The sequence below is a fragment of the Protopterus annectens genome, chromosome 9.part0, assembly GCF_019279795.1.
Source record: "Protopterus annectens isolate FY-2018-M chromosome 9.part0, PAN1.0, whole genome shotgun sequence".
NCBI classification, from domain to species: Eukaryota; Metazoa; Chordata; order Ceratodontiformes; family Protopteridae; genus Protopterus; species Protopterus annectens.
The window spans coordinates 1,218,012,909-1,218,027,405 of record NC_056743.1 but is presented as its reverse complement, the minus strand read 5'-3'; the positions used below and the strand labels follow the sequence as shown (position 1 = coordinate 1,218,027,405).

Genomic DNA, 14,497 nt, shown 5'->3' with positions numbered 1-14,497 from the left:
GTTCTGATCGGTCTCTTCAGAATCTCCAAGCAGCCACCCAACAATGTTTCGCTAAAGTTGAAAATGGTTCTCTCGATCGAAACTCATACTCAACCCGACTAAAACCAAGTTACTTCTATTTTTCCCCACATCCACCAATCCACTACCCCAAGAACCCCCTGCTGACAATCCGAGGACCTTCTTTGTGGAAATGGCACATCATTGAGCCCGTCCCTGTACCAAACTATTAGGTGTCACTATTGACCACAAGCTTAAATTCGACATGCACATTGCCCAAACCATTAAGTCAGTTAACAAGAAACTTGGCTCTATGTACAGATTCAAGAACTTTCTTACTCCTCATGCTAAATTAACCAATGCTCTCGTGCCATCTCCTTTCCACCCTACTATATGCCTCACCGATACTATCATTCCTCAACAAACGTGAGCTTAATAACCTCTCTACCACCTACCATCATATTGCCAGATTTGTAACAGGCACACCCTATCCACCATTGCCTCAACCTCAAGAAACTAGGCTGGCTGGAACTGCCCAATCTTCTTAAACTAAACCAACTCACCAAGCATTCAAAATAATTAATCAACCAGAGAAACCCGAGCAAAATCTGACCCCCTACACCAACTTAAGTAGGATCCTCAAACAGTATTCAGATACTAACCATCAAATCTAATAACATGGCAATGCTCTTTATGCTAACTCCATTGGAAAGCTATGGAATTCCCTTCCCAACAACCTCAGGCTCATGACCTCACTCAATCTATTCAAAACTAATCTCAGAGAATTACTTAAGTCTCAATGGTTATGCCCATGTTCCAACCCTGACTAATCCCAATAGGTCTATCAGTACCTAATCTCTGTTCTGCCTCTCAAGCTTTATTCTAGTACTTTTCTACCTCCACATGTATCTATGTCATATGATCATCTCAAAAAATGCCTACCAAACTATCAGCTTGTATATTTAGATGTTGTTATTTGTGTTATTATTATATTAATGTAGTTTATTGTATCTAATTGTTTGGTGATACTACTGTTAACTGTGGTGCTTTTCTCCCGGCCTTCTGAAAAAGCTAGTCGGCGTCAACAAATGAAAATAAAACCATATAAAATATATATATATATGTATGTGTGTATATATATATATATATATATATATATATATATATATATATATATATATAGAGTTTATAACTGCCAAAACTGGTGCTCGGTGAAATGGTGCTCGGTTAGCTATCCAATATCACTACCCATTCAAAACGAGCACGACAAATAATATAAAAATAGAATAAAACACACAGAAGTCCAGAAATAGATGTTTAGCCAACTTTAATGGCTAACAGTTCAAGTCACCTTCACCAGCAAATCAGGTTTCGCCTTAGTGTCATCAGTGCATGTGTTAGGGAGTGCCCTCCCCCTCCTTTTATACATACTCATTTAAAGCGACAGTAAACTATATCCCTTTATAACATAAATCCCACATGGAAGAAAATGAACTGAGCAACATTATTGAAATACATATCTGATAATAATTGTCGCTCCTTGGTTGCAACAAGCCAAATATTTTACATACATCATAATACAGTTATCACAAATCATGGCATACTTTTACCACTGATCAGGAGCGGCCTTAAGTCAACTGGTGCCCTAGGCAAAAGTGTTACACAGCGCCCACCACCACACCACTTGGTGCCCCCATCCTGGTCTACCTACAGCAAATAAATACTAGAAAAGTGCCCCTGTAGAGCGGCGCCCTAGGCGGCCGCCTAGTTGGCCTATGCCTAAGGCCGGCTATGCCACTGATCATTTAATCATGGCATACTTTTACCAATGATCATTTAATCCAGGTTTAAACAGTGCCCCCAAATTTACTATCTATTGTCTTTCTTTTTCACCAAAATGTTTTGTTTATGCATCATGGAAAGGTTATCACCGGTCACCTTATCTATCCTCAAAAATACAAAATGTGCTATTGGGTGTGCCAACACATGTTTATATAATGCACTTCTGTGTAGGGAGGGTTGTGATTATGAATGGATATAGTGCAAAGCAGTATGTCAGCAAATAAATAATAAACATTTCTGAATATATTCACTAACAGTTTTATCCACTAACCTTTCAAATTGTTATTGCGGTTTCATGTAAGCCATATTGCACCTGAGCAAAGCATTTTTTAGTCTCTTAGACAAAAATAAGAGACAAAGCCCAAAAAAATAAAGGGGGAGAAAGGCCCAAAATCAGGAACATATTTTAAATATTTTTGCTATTTACTTAGAAAGTTGCAAGAATAAAAGGTTTTGTGTTGACATGCATGTTCTGAAGGATAGATATAAAGTCTAAAACTTAAATGTCTGTCATTGTTCTATGACTAATGAATAATCCACAAACAGCAAGACTACAACACAGAATAAAGCCAAAAGCAGAACAAACGATGTATAATAACAGATTCACAGCAGGAACGATGCAACAACAGAATACATAAAATCACTCAATTTTAATGTTCAGCAAAAACAAAATTGTACTCATTTAGCGCTTTCATCCACACCAAGGTGGACTTCATCAGAATACAATAAATAATTAATTACACACTTATATACCCCATTTTGGCACCATAAATTTTCATTAAACAATGAATTACTCAATTAAATGCTACATATTTTAAAGTGAATGTGTGCTTTAGTACTAGTTTTACTAATACTGCTCTATATTAGCTTATAACTATCCCATACCTAAACTATATACTTCTATCAAAACTATATAATAAAAAACATTACAAAACATTATGACTTCCTTTGACTACATGAACTACATAAATTCATTCAAGACTATCTAAAATGTCATAAAATTGTATAAAACCATATTCCATGTTGTAATATGTCATATTTAGTCAAATACAAACCATATATATCCACTTTCCTTTAGATACAAAAAAATTAAACAGTGAATGTTTGGATGTAGATGGGCCCAAGCCAAAGGCCTCCAAAAATACTGATTTGTCCGTTGAGGGCTTAGGGGCTGACCAACCTCCCCTCTGGCAGAGGATTTCCATGATGTCTCCAAAGGAGACATCCTTGGGAGGTAACCTGGGGGAACCCTCACCTTCATTCAAGTCAGTATCTTCTGTGAGGGACTCGGGGGAGTCCATGTGCCACCTCTTACATGAATGCTTACGTGGGGCCTCCTCAGTGGGACTCTCTGAAGAGGGCTTGTAAGTCATGGGGGGGGTTCCACAATGGGATCCACCTGGGGTCCTCTGGCAGAGGTTGTCCCTGGGACAAGCTGATGGGAGTCATGACCAAATCCAAGGCAGCCTGGGCAGAGTCCAAGGCAATGGGCTGGGGTCTCAATCCCTGGGAGAGAACCCTCTCCACCATGTCAAAGGCTGAAAGAGAGTGCACCTCCTTGGCAACCAACAAGGAAGAAGTTCTCTCCGGCTCCATTGTGAGGATCGGGGCCAAGGCCAAGGTAGTCAGGGTTCCAAAGGAACAGATCAAATCCGACAAAGTCAGAGCCGCAGACATCTCCATTCCCTCGGATCTGGCTTCCTGTTCTCGGCCCCAAGAGTTGCTCGGATCCAAACAAGTCTGATCCGAGGAACTCAAGGTAATGGCCAGCATCGAGGTTTGAGGAACCGTCGGTGCCGAACCCCCAGCTCCAGGGATCCTTGGATCCATAAACCCCGAGACCAATGATCAGATCTGGGAAGGAGAGATAGGATGGAAGAAGGGCATAGAGGTCCCCTCTCCGGCCGGAGAGGGGCCTGGCAAGACTCCCATTTGGATTTGGGTCCGAATGAATCTACGCATCATCCTGTCCACGTCAGGCTCCGATAGACACTGAGTTGACTGCGAGGAGGTGACTGACTCAGATATGGTCCTATGAGATGACCTCAAAGAAAGCCTCTGATCCAAGGGCTTCATCGGCTCTGGGGAGAACCTCAGGGAATGGAGCCACGGAGAAGTGGTCCTAACAACTTTCACTGGTGGACTGGGAAAAAGGCTCCTGCTCATGAGATCACTTGCGGTGCCTCTCTACCTTTTTCTCTCTCTCTTTTTGTTTTTATCTGCAGCTTTTGTCCCCACCTCAACAGGCTTAGAGGGAGGTTGAGTCTCAGCCTGGGGGGGTTGGTCGGCTACAGGAGCCGATGTCGAGGCCGTCGTCTCTAAGGCAGAAACTGGTAGCAAGCCCTTGGCTACCAGTTTCACCTTCCTTTCTATAAGGGCTCTGGGCTTGAACCCTGCACACACAGCACATGGAAAACTAAGATGGGGAATGCCAAGGCAAATAACACACAGAGTGTGGTCATCAGCCGGTGAAAGCTTGTGGCCACACTCTGTGCATTTCTTGAACATTGGTTTAGGCTGGTCAGCCATAATACACTCCACTGAGCCAAACGCTAAACTAGACAAGAATAAAAAAAATCCTACTCCATCCTAAGCATTTATAAATCCTGGCACTTTCCAAAACAAATCACAATTAAGACAAAAAGGTTGTATTATGACAGTCTATTCAGAGAATTATATCAGTGCATCCTAATTCAACTCTTGTTTAAAGTGAATTGTTCAGTAAAAAAAAAATTTACCTTGCCATCGAAGTATGTGGTGAACTAAGGAGCAATTTTCACCCCATTGGCAAATATTTTTGGATGTTCCTTTTAAAATGGCAATGTTTTGAAAGTATTACTTTCCCTAATGTAGGGCCACCTAACATGAACAGTAAAGTTTGACTTCAATTTTGTTAGATTTGTGAAAGTGTGATGTGTGTCCACAAACTTTAATGGATGCATTATCTCACATGCACAAAGACATGTCCATTAAAGTCTTTGGACACACATCATGTTATTACTTAAGTGCAGTCACTAAGGAATACACAAAAGTTATTTGGGCCATAGCTGAGTAAAAAATTGTACAAAGTTTTTTATTAAAATGGCTCAAATAAATAACAGAAACAAAGTAATATCAGTACATCATGGCACTTGATTCACTAAGTGCCACGATGTACCTAAGAAATTCAACAAATTGCTTTAACGTACAAATGAAGATGCAAACCCTTAACTGTCCGAAGCCACATCAAGATTACTGCCATGTGCAAGTAGGCAAAATAACTTTATCATGCTATCTGGCACTCTTATTAGTATAAAAGTATCAATTCATAGTAAATTTGATATTACCTGGATCATATAAAGCTGAGCAACCTGGTATTCTTCGAGGCTCATGGGTAGTGGAATGCGATATTCCTTGATCAGCATGATGAGGCGGCACTGTTACTCGACATGTGTCAGTGTATCTTCGCCCTCCAAGCCTTTTGTCTAGCCCATACAGCTGTCAGAAGGAATGAAAAGGACATTAAAAAACTACTTTCTTTAATAACAAGCAGCAAGGAAGAAATACAGAAAATGTGAGAAAGGGAATGATGAAAATGTATGCGTGTCGTATACAATTGCATAATGTTATATACATATATACATGTGTGTGTGTGTGTGTGTGTGTGTGTGTGTGTGTGCGTGTCAGGGTGAGACTGTATGTTATAGACATACATATGCATAATATATAAGTCCATACATATTTTAGACACACACACACACACACACACACACACACACACACACACACACACACACACACACACACACACATTATAATACAACAAAATGTACAAAATGGATACAAAAATGTTTAAATACGTAAACATCGACATTATTAACATTGACACAAAATCATAAAAAAAGACATTCAACTGCATATGCTCTGAGACAACTTCAGGGAGTGCAACCACAAAACAATGTTTGTTGCAGGCAAGCCCCCCCTGACTAATTAATAAATTAAAAATAAGTAAGTAAACAAATAAACAACATAAATAAATATAGTCCATCTCCAAGATTGTACATTAGCAGGGAAAAGGCATATTCCCCAACTCCAGTACTAAAGTGATCTTGCACGATTGCTGTTGATTAAACTGAGTTGACAAAACAACTATTGACTAACAGTAGATGCAAGTGGTGCCTCCTATATATCTTATGCATGTGTGTATGTCTCTCTCTCTCTCTCTCTATATATATATATATATATATATATTTATATATATATATATATATATATATATATATATATATATATATATACATATATATATATATATATATATATATATATATATATATACATGTTTGTATATAGTTTTGGATACAGATAGATATGTATTACACACACACACACACACACACACACACACACACACACACACACACACACACACACACACACACACACGCACACATCCATGAGTGGCCAAAACAAGTAATATGAGAACATAAGTGACACATAAAGTGGTAAGGACAGTAAAAATTACAAAAGAGTAAAAGGAAAAAGTTTGGTACAGTGGGATAGAAGGCAAGAAAGTTAGGGGAGGAAAGTGAAACACAACTGGAAAACATTCCAAATAGAAGAAAGAATGAAAGGGATAGTGAAAAAAGAATAATAACATGAGGAAAGACGGGAGAAATGGAAGAAAAAGAATATATTTGAAAAAGAATAACACCATATAGATAATGAAGACTCACTAAGATACAGAGTATCTGACAGGCGCAATATACAGTGTGTATAAAAAGTGTACACACCCCTGTTAAAATGCCAGGTTTTTGTGATATAAAAAAATGAGACCACAATAAATCATTTCAAAATTTTTCCCACCTTTAATGTGACCTATAACCTGTACAATTCAATTGAAAAACAAATACATCTGTTAGGGGAATAAATATAAAAAACAAAAAGAGAACAATATGCTGGTTGCATACGTGTGCACACTCTTAAACTAATACTTTGTTGAAGCACCTTTTGATTTAATTACAGCAATCAGTCTTCCTGGGTACACACCTGCCATCAATTAAAGAGACTCTGTTTAACCCCAAATAAAATTCAGTTGTCCTAGTATGATTTTCCTGACATTTACTCAGTTGCCTACTACAGCAAAAGCCATGGTTCACAGAGAGCTTACAAATCATCAAAGGGTTCTCATTGTTGAAAGGTATCAGTCAGGAGAAGGGTACAAAAACATTTCCACAGCATTGGATATACTATGGAACACAGTGAAGACAGTCATCAAAAAGTGGAGAAAATATGGGAAAACAGTGTTGTTGCAAAGAACTGAACGTCCCTCCAAAATTGATGAAAAGACGAGACAAAAACTGGTCAGTGAGGCTGCCAAGAGACCAACAGCAACACTGAAGGAGCTGCAGGAATTTCTGGCAAGTACTGGTAACAATCTCCCATATTCTCCATATGTCTGAAGTATGGGGTAGGGTTGCAAGACAGAAGCCTTTTCCTACACAGAAAAACATCCAGACCAGGCTAAAATTTGCAAAACAATACATCAGGTCTCCCAAAAGCATATGGGAAAATGTGTTATGGTCTGATGAGACCAAGGTTGAACTTTTTGGCCACAATTCCTAAAGGTACATTTGGCACCAAAACAACACTTCTCATTACCAAAAGAACACCATCTTCACTGTGAAGCATGGAGGTGGCAGTATCATGTTTGGGGTTGCTTTTCTTCAGCTGGAACTGGGGCTTTAGTCAAGGTGGAGGGAATTATGAACAGTTCCATATACCAGTCACTTTTGGCCCAAAACCTTCAGGCATCTGCTAGAAAGCTGAAGATGAAGAGGAATTTCACCTTTCAACACAACAATGACACCAAGCATACATCCAAATCAACAAAAGAATGGCTTCCCCAGAAGAAAATTAAAGTTTTGAAATGGCCCAGCCACAGCCCATCCAATAGAAAATATGTAGTGTGACCTGAAGAGGGCTGTGCACAAGAGATGCCCTCACAATCTGACAGATTTGGAGTGCTTTTACAAGGAAGAGTGGTCAAATATTGCCAAGTCAAGATGTGCCATGCTGACAGACTCCTTCCCAAGAAGACTGAATGCTATAATTAAATCAAAAGATGCTTCAACAAAGCATTAGTTTAAGGGTGTGCACACACAACAAAGTATCAGTTTAAGGATGTGCACCCTTATGCAACCAGCATATTGTACTTTTTAAATTTTTTATATTTTTCCCCTTAAAAGATTTGTTTGTTTTTTAATTGAGTTGCACAGGTTATAGGTTACATTAAAGGTGGGAAAAGTTTTGAAATTATTTATTGTGGTCTCATTTTTTTATATCACAAAAACCTGGCATTTTAACATGTGTGTGTACACTTTTTATATCCACTGTATATAAGACCTGACCATATTTTCGAGCTGACCCTTGAGTGAAGCTGACTGAAAAGAATATGGCGGTACTAATATTCAACAGTTGAGTCCAAACAGGAAGAAGCAGTACTGGGATTCTGATACAGCAACTGGGCTATACTCAGCATCTTTGTGAGGTGGATGAAACATTCACCCAAGCAGCACTAATTCTTACAAACAATGTAATAAACAACAGCTTACAAAACTGTAGTTTCTGGGTCTGAAGGTGCCAGTAACAGAACTAGTTATAAACAAAGTTTAAACTTAATATGCAAACTATGTGCTGTGCTTTGGTAAGGTCAGGGTGGTTTGCAGGAAGTGTAAGAAAAGTCAGACTAATGATTACTCCATAGTGCTGCCCCCCCCCCAAAGAAAAGTAATCTGTTTTTATCCTATGTTTATGCAGTAGATTAATGCATTTTTTAAAAGTTAAGTGAAATGATCAGAATGCACATTTCTGTTGTGCTCTGGGAGTATAGAAATGTTGGCATTATGAATCAAAAACATCTAAAAAAAGTGACAAAAATTGCATTTATGACAAAAAAATCAGAATTTCCTTTACCTTTCCTTAGCGTACAACTGAACAAACTCCTTTTCACACAGCAAAAGAAAAACATAAAAAAAAAACAATTACACCTTACAGTGCTTGATGACAATAAATAAGTTAAATTTTAAGATGCTTATGGTACAAAATAGTTATGGGCCCATTTCCATAAGACTTGTTCTCAGTGACCACTTACGCTGAAAGTTGTCTTTTGGAATCTGGCCCCCAGTGTAACCCTGTTTATAGACCGGCCTTACAACAAAGTAAATCACTTACACTGAGAGCAAGTCTTTCATGCTCATGGCAGACTTACACTGAGAGCAACTCTTTTGGCATGCGTACCAATATATTTTAGGCAGAAAAACATCCATCTAACCTATGCCTTATGTGTAAAACATTTACTGAATCATTTGCAGTGAAAAAAGCTACATGCAATTATTTCTAGTGTGGTTGCATGCTGCATTTCATAGATTACACAAGTAAAAAGCAACAAAATATGAGATAGAAAAGCAAGAACAGTTGGCTGTAACAGCAGAGAGGATTTTTATTTGGGAAGTAAAGGTGGAGAGCTCACGAGGAAGATCAATATGATGAGATACTGAATTCTGTTGTCTGAATCCAGGTGTGGAAAAGACTTTACTACCTGCTGACATCTGGAGTTTAAAATGCTGTACTGTAACTGAACTTTGGGAAAAAAAGAGAAGCTGGGCTATTTTGTAGGTTGTAGGTTGAGTGAAGCTGACTGGAAAGAATATGGTGGTACTAATATTCAACAGTTGTGTCCAAACAGGAAGAAGCAGTACTGGGATTCTAATACAGCAACTGGGCTACACTCAGCATCTTTGTGAGGTGGATGAAACATTCATGCAAGCAGCACTAATTCTTACAAACAATGTAATAAACAGCCTACAAAATTGTAGTTTCTGGGTCTGAAGGTGCCAGTAACAGAACTAGTTATAAAAAAAGCTTAAACTTAATATGCAAACTATGGGCTGTGCTTTGGTAAGGTCAGGGTGGTTTGCAGGAAGTGTAAGAAAAGTCAGACTAATGATTACTCCATAGTGCTGCCCCCCAAAGAAAAGTAATCTGTTTTTATCCTATGTTTATGCAGTAGATTAATGCATTTTTTAAAAGTTAAGTGAAATGATCAGAATGTACATTTCTGTTGTGCTCTGGGAGTATAGAAATGTTGGCATTATGAATCGAAAACATCTAGAAAAAGTGACTAAAAATGCATTTATGACAAAAAAAAAATCAGAATTTCCTTTATCTTTCCTTAGCGTACAACTGAACAAACCCCTTTTCACACAGCAAAAGAAAAACATAAAAAAAACAATTACACCTTACAGTGCTCGATGGCAATAAATAAGCTAAATTTTAAGATGCTTATGGTACAAAATAGTTACGGGCCCATTTCCAAAAGACTTGTTCCCAGTGACCACTTACGCTGTAAGTTAAGTCTTTTGGAATCTGGCCTCCAGTGTAACCCTGTTTATAGACTGGCTTTACAACAAAGTAAATCACTTATACTGAGAGCAAGTCTTTCATACTCATGGCAGACTTACACTGAGAGCAACTCTTTTGGCATGCGGACCAATATATTTTAGGCAGAAAAACATCCATCTAACCTATGCCTTATGTGTAAAACATTTACTGAATCATTTGCAGTGAAAAAAGCTACATGCAATTATTTCTAGTGTGGTTGCATGCTGCATTTCATAGATTACACAAGTAAAAAGCAACAAAATATGAGATAGAAAAGCAAGAACATTTGGCTGTAACAGCAGAGAGGATTTTTATTTGGGAAGTAAAGGTGGAGAGCTCACGAGGAAGATCAATATGATGAGATACTGAATTCTGTTGTCTGAATCCAGGTATGGAAAAGACTTTACTACCTGCTGACATCTGGAGTTTAAAATGCTGTACTGTAACTGAACTTTGGGAAAAAAAGAGAAGCTGGGCTATTTTGTAGGTTGTACAAGTTGAAGGGGGTAAGAAAGAGCAGAGCAGGAGTTTAAAAAATGCTTTGCAGATAAAGGTACAGGTATAATACAACAAATGAAAAAAGAGAAGTAACCTGACCAACTTTCTGAGAAAAGAAATCTAATACTGTACTGCCAAAGAAAAAGAGATAGCTGGTGAATAAAAGATCAGACTTTGATACTGTGTATCTCTGGTCTTCAAGAGTTACAGTTAGAGCCCAGCTCTATGGAGCAGAGGCATACAGTCCTGACTGTGACCCAGGCAATCAGAGTTAGCGGCATGAGCTCTGGAGCAGTCAGGTACTGGGGATTTACTCTGTTGATCCATTCAGGGGGGAGGGGATTGGGTTTCTGAATAATGAAAAGGCATGTGCTGGTGTGTATCCCTGTCTGCTGGCAGGCTACTGCTCACTCAGTAATAGGAAGAGAGCATGAGCAGCCAAGCATCATGGGAGCTGATGTCTTCAATGTCATACTTGCTCTACCCAATTAGGGCTTCCTTTTCCCTGCATATCCCAAAAATCCCTGGTCATGGCCACATACATGAGGCCCATCTTCCAACTCTCACATCTCTTAAAATGGAAATGACAATCTTAAAGATAATTTATCAATGAGGTTACTCAAAGGGATGGCCCATCTACAGGGTCATGACAGGAACTGGATGGAAACTGAAAAGAAGAGGAAATGAAAAGCTGATGGGGAAACAGAGTGCAGAGGAATAACAAGCAAACAAACAAAAGACTCAGATGCCACAGAATGCATAGTGCTTTATATATATATATATATATATATATATATATATATATATAGAGAGAGAGAGAGAGAGAGAGTTTCAGGTATGAGATGTTTTATATGTGCTCTCGGTAATGTGGCAGCTTAAAAGTTAATAGTACATAAAAGCACATTTCCAGGCATGTCCAAGGGAAGCTGCTTCTCACATGTGGTGCTAAAAGCCTTCATCAGACACAATGCCTAGCTGCTACAGCACACAAGTATATCTCAGTGATTTCCTTTTTAATTCTTCTTTACCTCATAAGCATCCAAGCTGCTGCCTTTATGAAGATGCCCTTATACCTGTAAATGTCTGATAATAAGGACAAAGCCTTCACACATCTTTATAAGTTCTAATCAGTGTCACCATGTTGATTTTTATACAAGCACATCTTTGTTCTTTTAATAGAAGGTTCTGACTCAGAGTCATCAAATACCCTGTGGGGGCTTGGGAGAAGAGGATGAGGATGGCAATATGGAGCCCTGCTGAACACATCAAGAAGGTACCCAGTAAGGGTGGTATGCAAATAAGGGGCCAAAGAAATATCTCTGATAGGCACTGCAGTGTGGGACATTCTGAATAGGCCTGGGAGGAGAAGAAAATCCTGGGACCGCGACAGCCTAAACTAACAAAACTTGTGCCAGAACCACTGATATAGGGAAAGTGGAGAAAATGTGCACAAAAGGAACTGATATTGGGAATGTCAATAATGATGAACCCACCTCTGGGAACTCCATCCCTGGCAATGCTCATTTCAAATACAATCACTGGGAAAGTCACATTTCAAATCCTGGAGCTCTGGAAATACCAAGATGGAGCAGACCAGCACTGGCAAGGCCAACCTCAGGAAACTAAATCATGATTATGATGCTGAGAAATCTGGATAATAGAAATAGAAAAGAAAGGCATAGAAGAACTAGCACTGGTGGAACAGAAACAATGGGTGATGTAGCCATCATTGAAAAAAAGGCAGTAGCACAGGTAATAGTGAAAACATTGTCAGAAGAAATCTGTGCAAGAGAAAAAGCACCTGCTGCAAAGAGCAATAAAGACCTCTACTGCCCCAGATCACCAGACAATGAGATAGACCACCCAAGTCATGATATACAGCCAAGAAAGCATGGGGCTACCTCACAGAAATCAACAGGCCTAAGAAGAATAATATGGTAAGAACTTTTCAGATCTAAATGTAGTGTTGGTGGTTCCTACAAACATTATTCAGGGAAATTAATGGGGTCCCCGATAGCTTGCCTGATGAAACTTAAGGTCCTATTAGATGACTGATGTTCTTAATTACAAAACTGAACATAAGGTAAACAATAATATACGTAAAACACCATTCAACAAACTTTAATAGAATGCATCCCCATGGAAATTATGAAAGTATTTGATTAAAAGTGGGATCTTCAATTTTTTTAAAAATCACTTGTACAAAATTACACAATAAAGCTACAGTACTCTATTCTTACTGTCAGTCTTTCTTAACTCTGCCTTCTCTTCTCCCACATTCCATTTTACCTTATTTATGTTCTCTCTCTCCATCTATATATACATAATATACTTACTCATCTGTTCCTGTTAAGATATAGGTATTGTTATTCATTCACTGCAATGCAAATCCATAGCTAAAAAACAGCACAGGTGATCCAGTTCAGTTACCTGTCTAAATAAAGAAATAAAGTTCTCCCAAAACGTACATTATTCCCTCATTTCAGCAATTTATATCATTAGTATACCCCCTTTTTTAATGCATAATTTGTGTTTTCACATTAACTTCAAGTTTGGTTTCAGTTTACTGAGATGAATGTAGTCAAGCAACATTATAACTAAAAACACAAATAAATAGCAAAAAATGTCAAATGACAACTAGTCAGAGTCAGTACACAACTCAAAGACAATAACTTTTTTTTTATTTTAATTTACACATTTGTTACCAGGGTAAGACCCTTCAAACCTGTCAGCATGGATAACACCTTCAACTACTGGGGAAGCTGTTCCAGAGGCATGTAGCCTGAAAACTAAAAGACTGGATACCACAGATCTTAATAACACACTGGAGACCTCCAGCAACTTCATGAAAGATGAAGAAGGTGGCCAAGAGCTCCTTAAGATAAAAGGGACACCATACTGTGTAGACATGCTGCATTCATGCCTAATTTTTTTTTCACTACACAGAAGACTTATGCATGCACCCTCCAGTACACACGCAGAGCATGCTTTCTACAGGCAAACTGTAAGAACATCATTTTACCTATGGCATGCCTTTTGAGTGTAAGAGGAAACCAGAGCATCTGAATAAAATCCACATGAGGACAGGGAGAACATGTAAACTCCACACAGATGGAGCCACAGTCATGAACTCAGGTAAGCACTGTGAGATGACAACACTACTCACTGTACCATTGCACAGACTATGCATTCATTTCTCACACATCCTGACCAGACCACCAAAGATAGCCATTTATTGTGTGTAGTGCTGATATCTGACTGTGATGTAAAAATTAGTGAAATTATTGCCAAGTTGTTGCTCTTATATACGCTTATATAATCTTCAACAACCCCCAACACACACACACACACACACACACACACACACACACACACACACACACACACACACACACACACACACACACACATCTAGCACAAGTAACAATTACTGTTTTTACACAAAATTTAATGCAGATTGGAAGTCCAATTGAAGCAGTAAACATTTTAGGAAACATGTAACTATAGAAAACAAGGCACAGAAACACGACTGAAAGCATAAAAAGTTTAAAGGTTTAATAAGGTAAGCGCTTTCACACCAAATACTAGTGCTTCATCAGATCTAGGAAACATATGTCAGGAACATGTTAGCTCTCAGAATAATCCCAAATATGTTTCAAGAATATAAGCTCCGTGGCACATGTGATAGGTACTTTGTGCTATAGTGTTTACTACTAGGTAGGTAAGGGTTCTAATCTCA

The 14,497-nt window shown here is 38.5% G+C and overlaps 1 protein-coding gene across 1 annotated transcript in view; it reads right to left on the bottom strand.

Annotated features, from left to right (window-relative positions):
• Positions 1-14,497, bottom strand: part of PITPNM1 (phosphatidylinositol transfer protein membrane associated 1) — a 1,523,951-nt gene that overhangs the window by 875,200 nt on the left and 634,254 nt on the right. The window contains exon 2 of the mRNA XM_044084149.1: positions 5,166-5,316. Within this exon, the coding sequence (XP_043940084.1) occupies positions 5,166-5,243 (78 nt within the window). The 5' untranslated portion in view covers positions 5,244-5,316. The remainder of the gene's footprint in view (positions 1-5,165; positions 5,317-14,497) is intronic.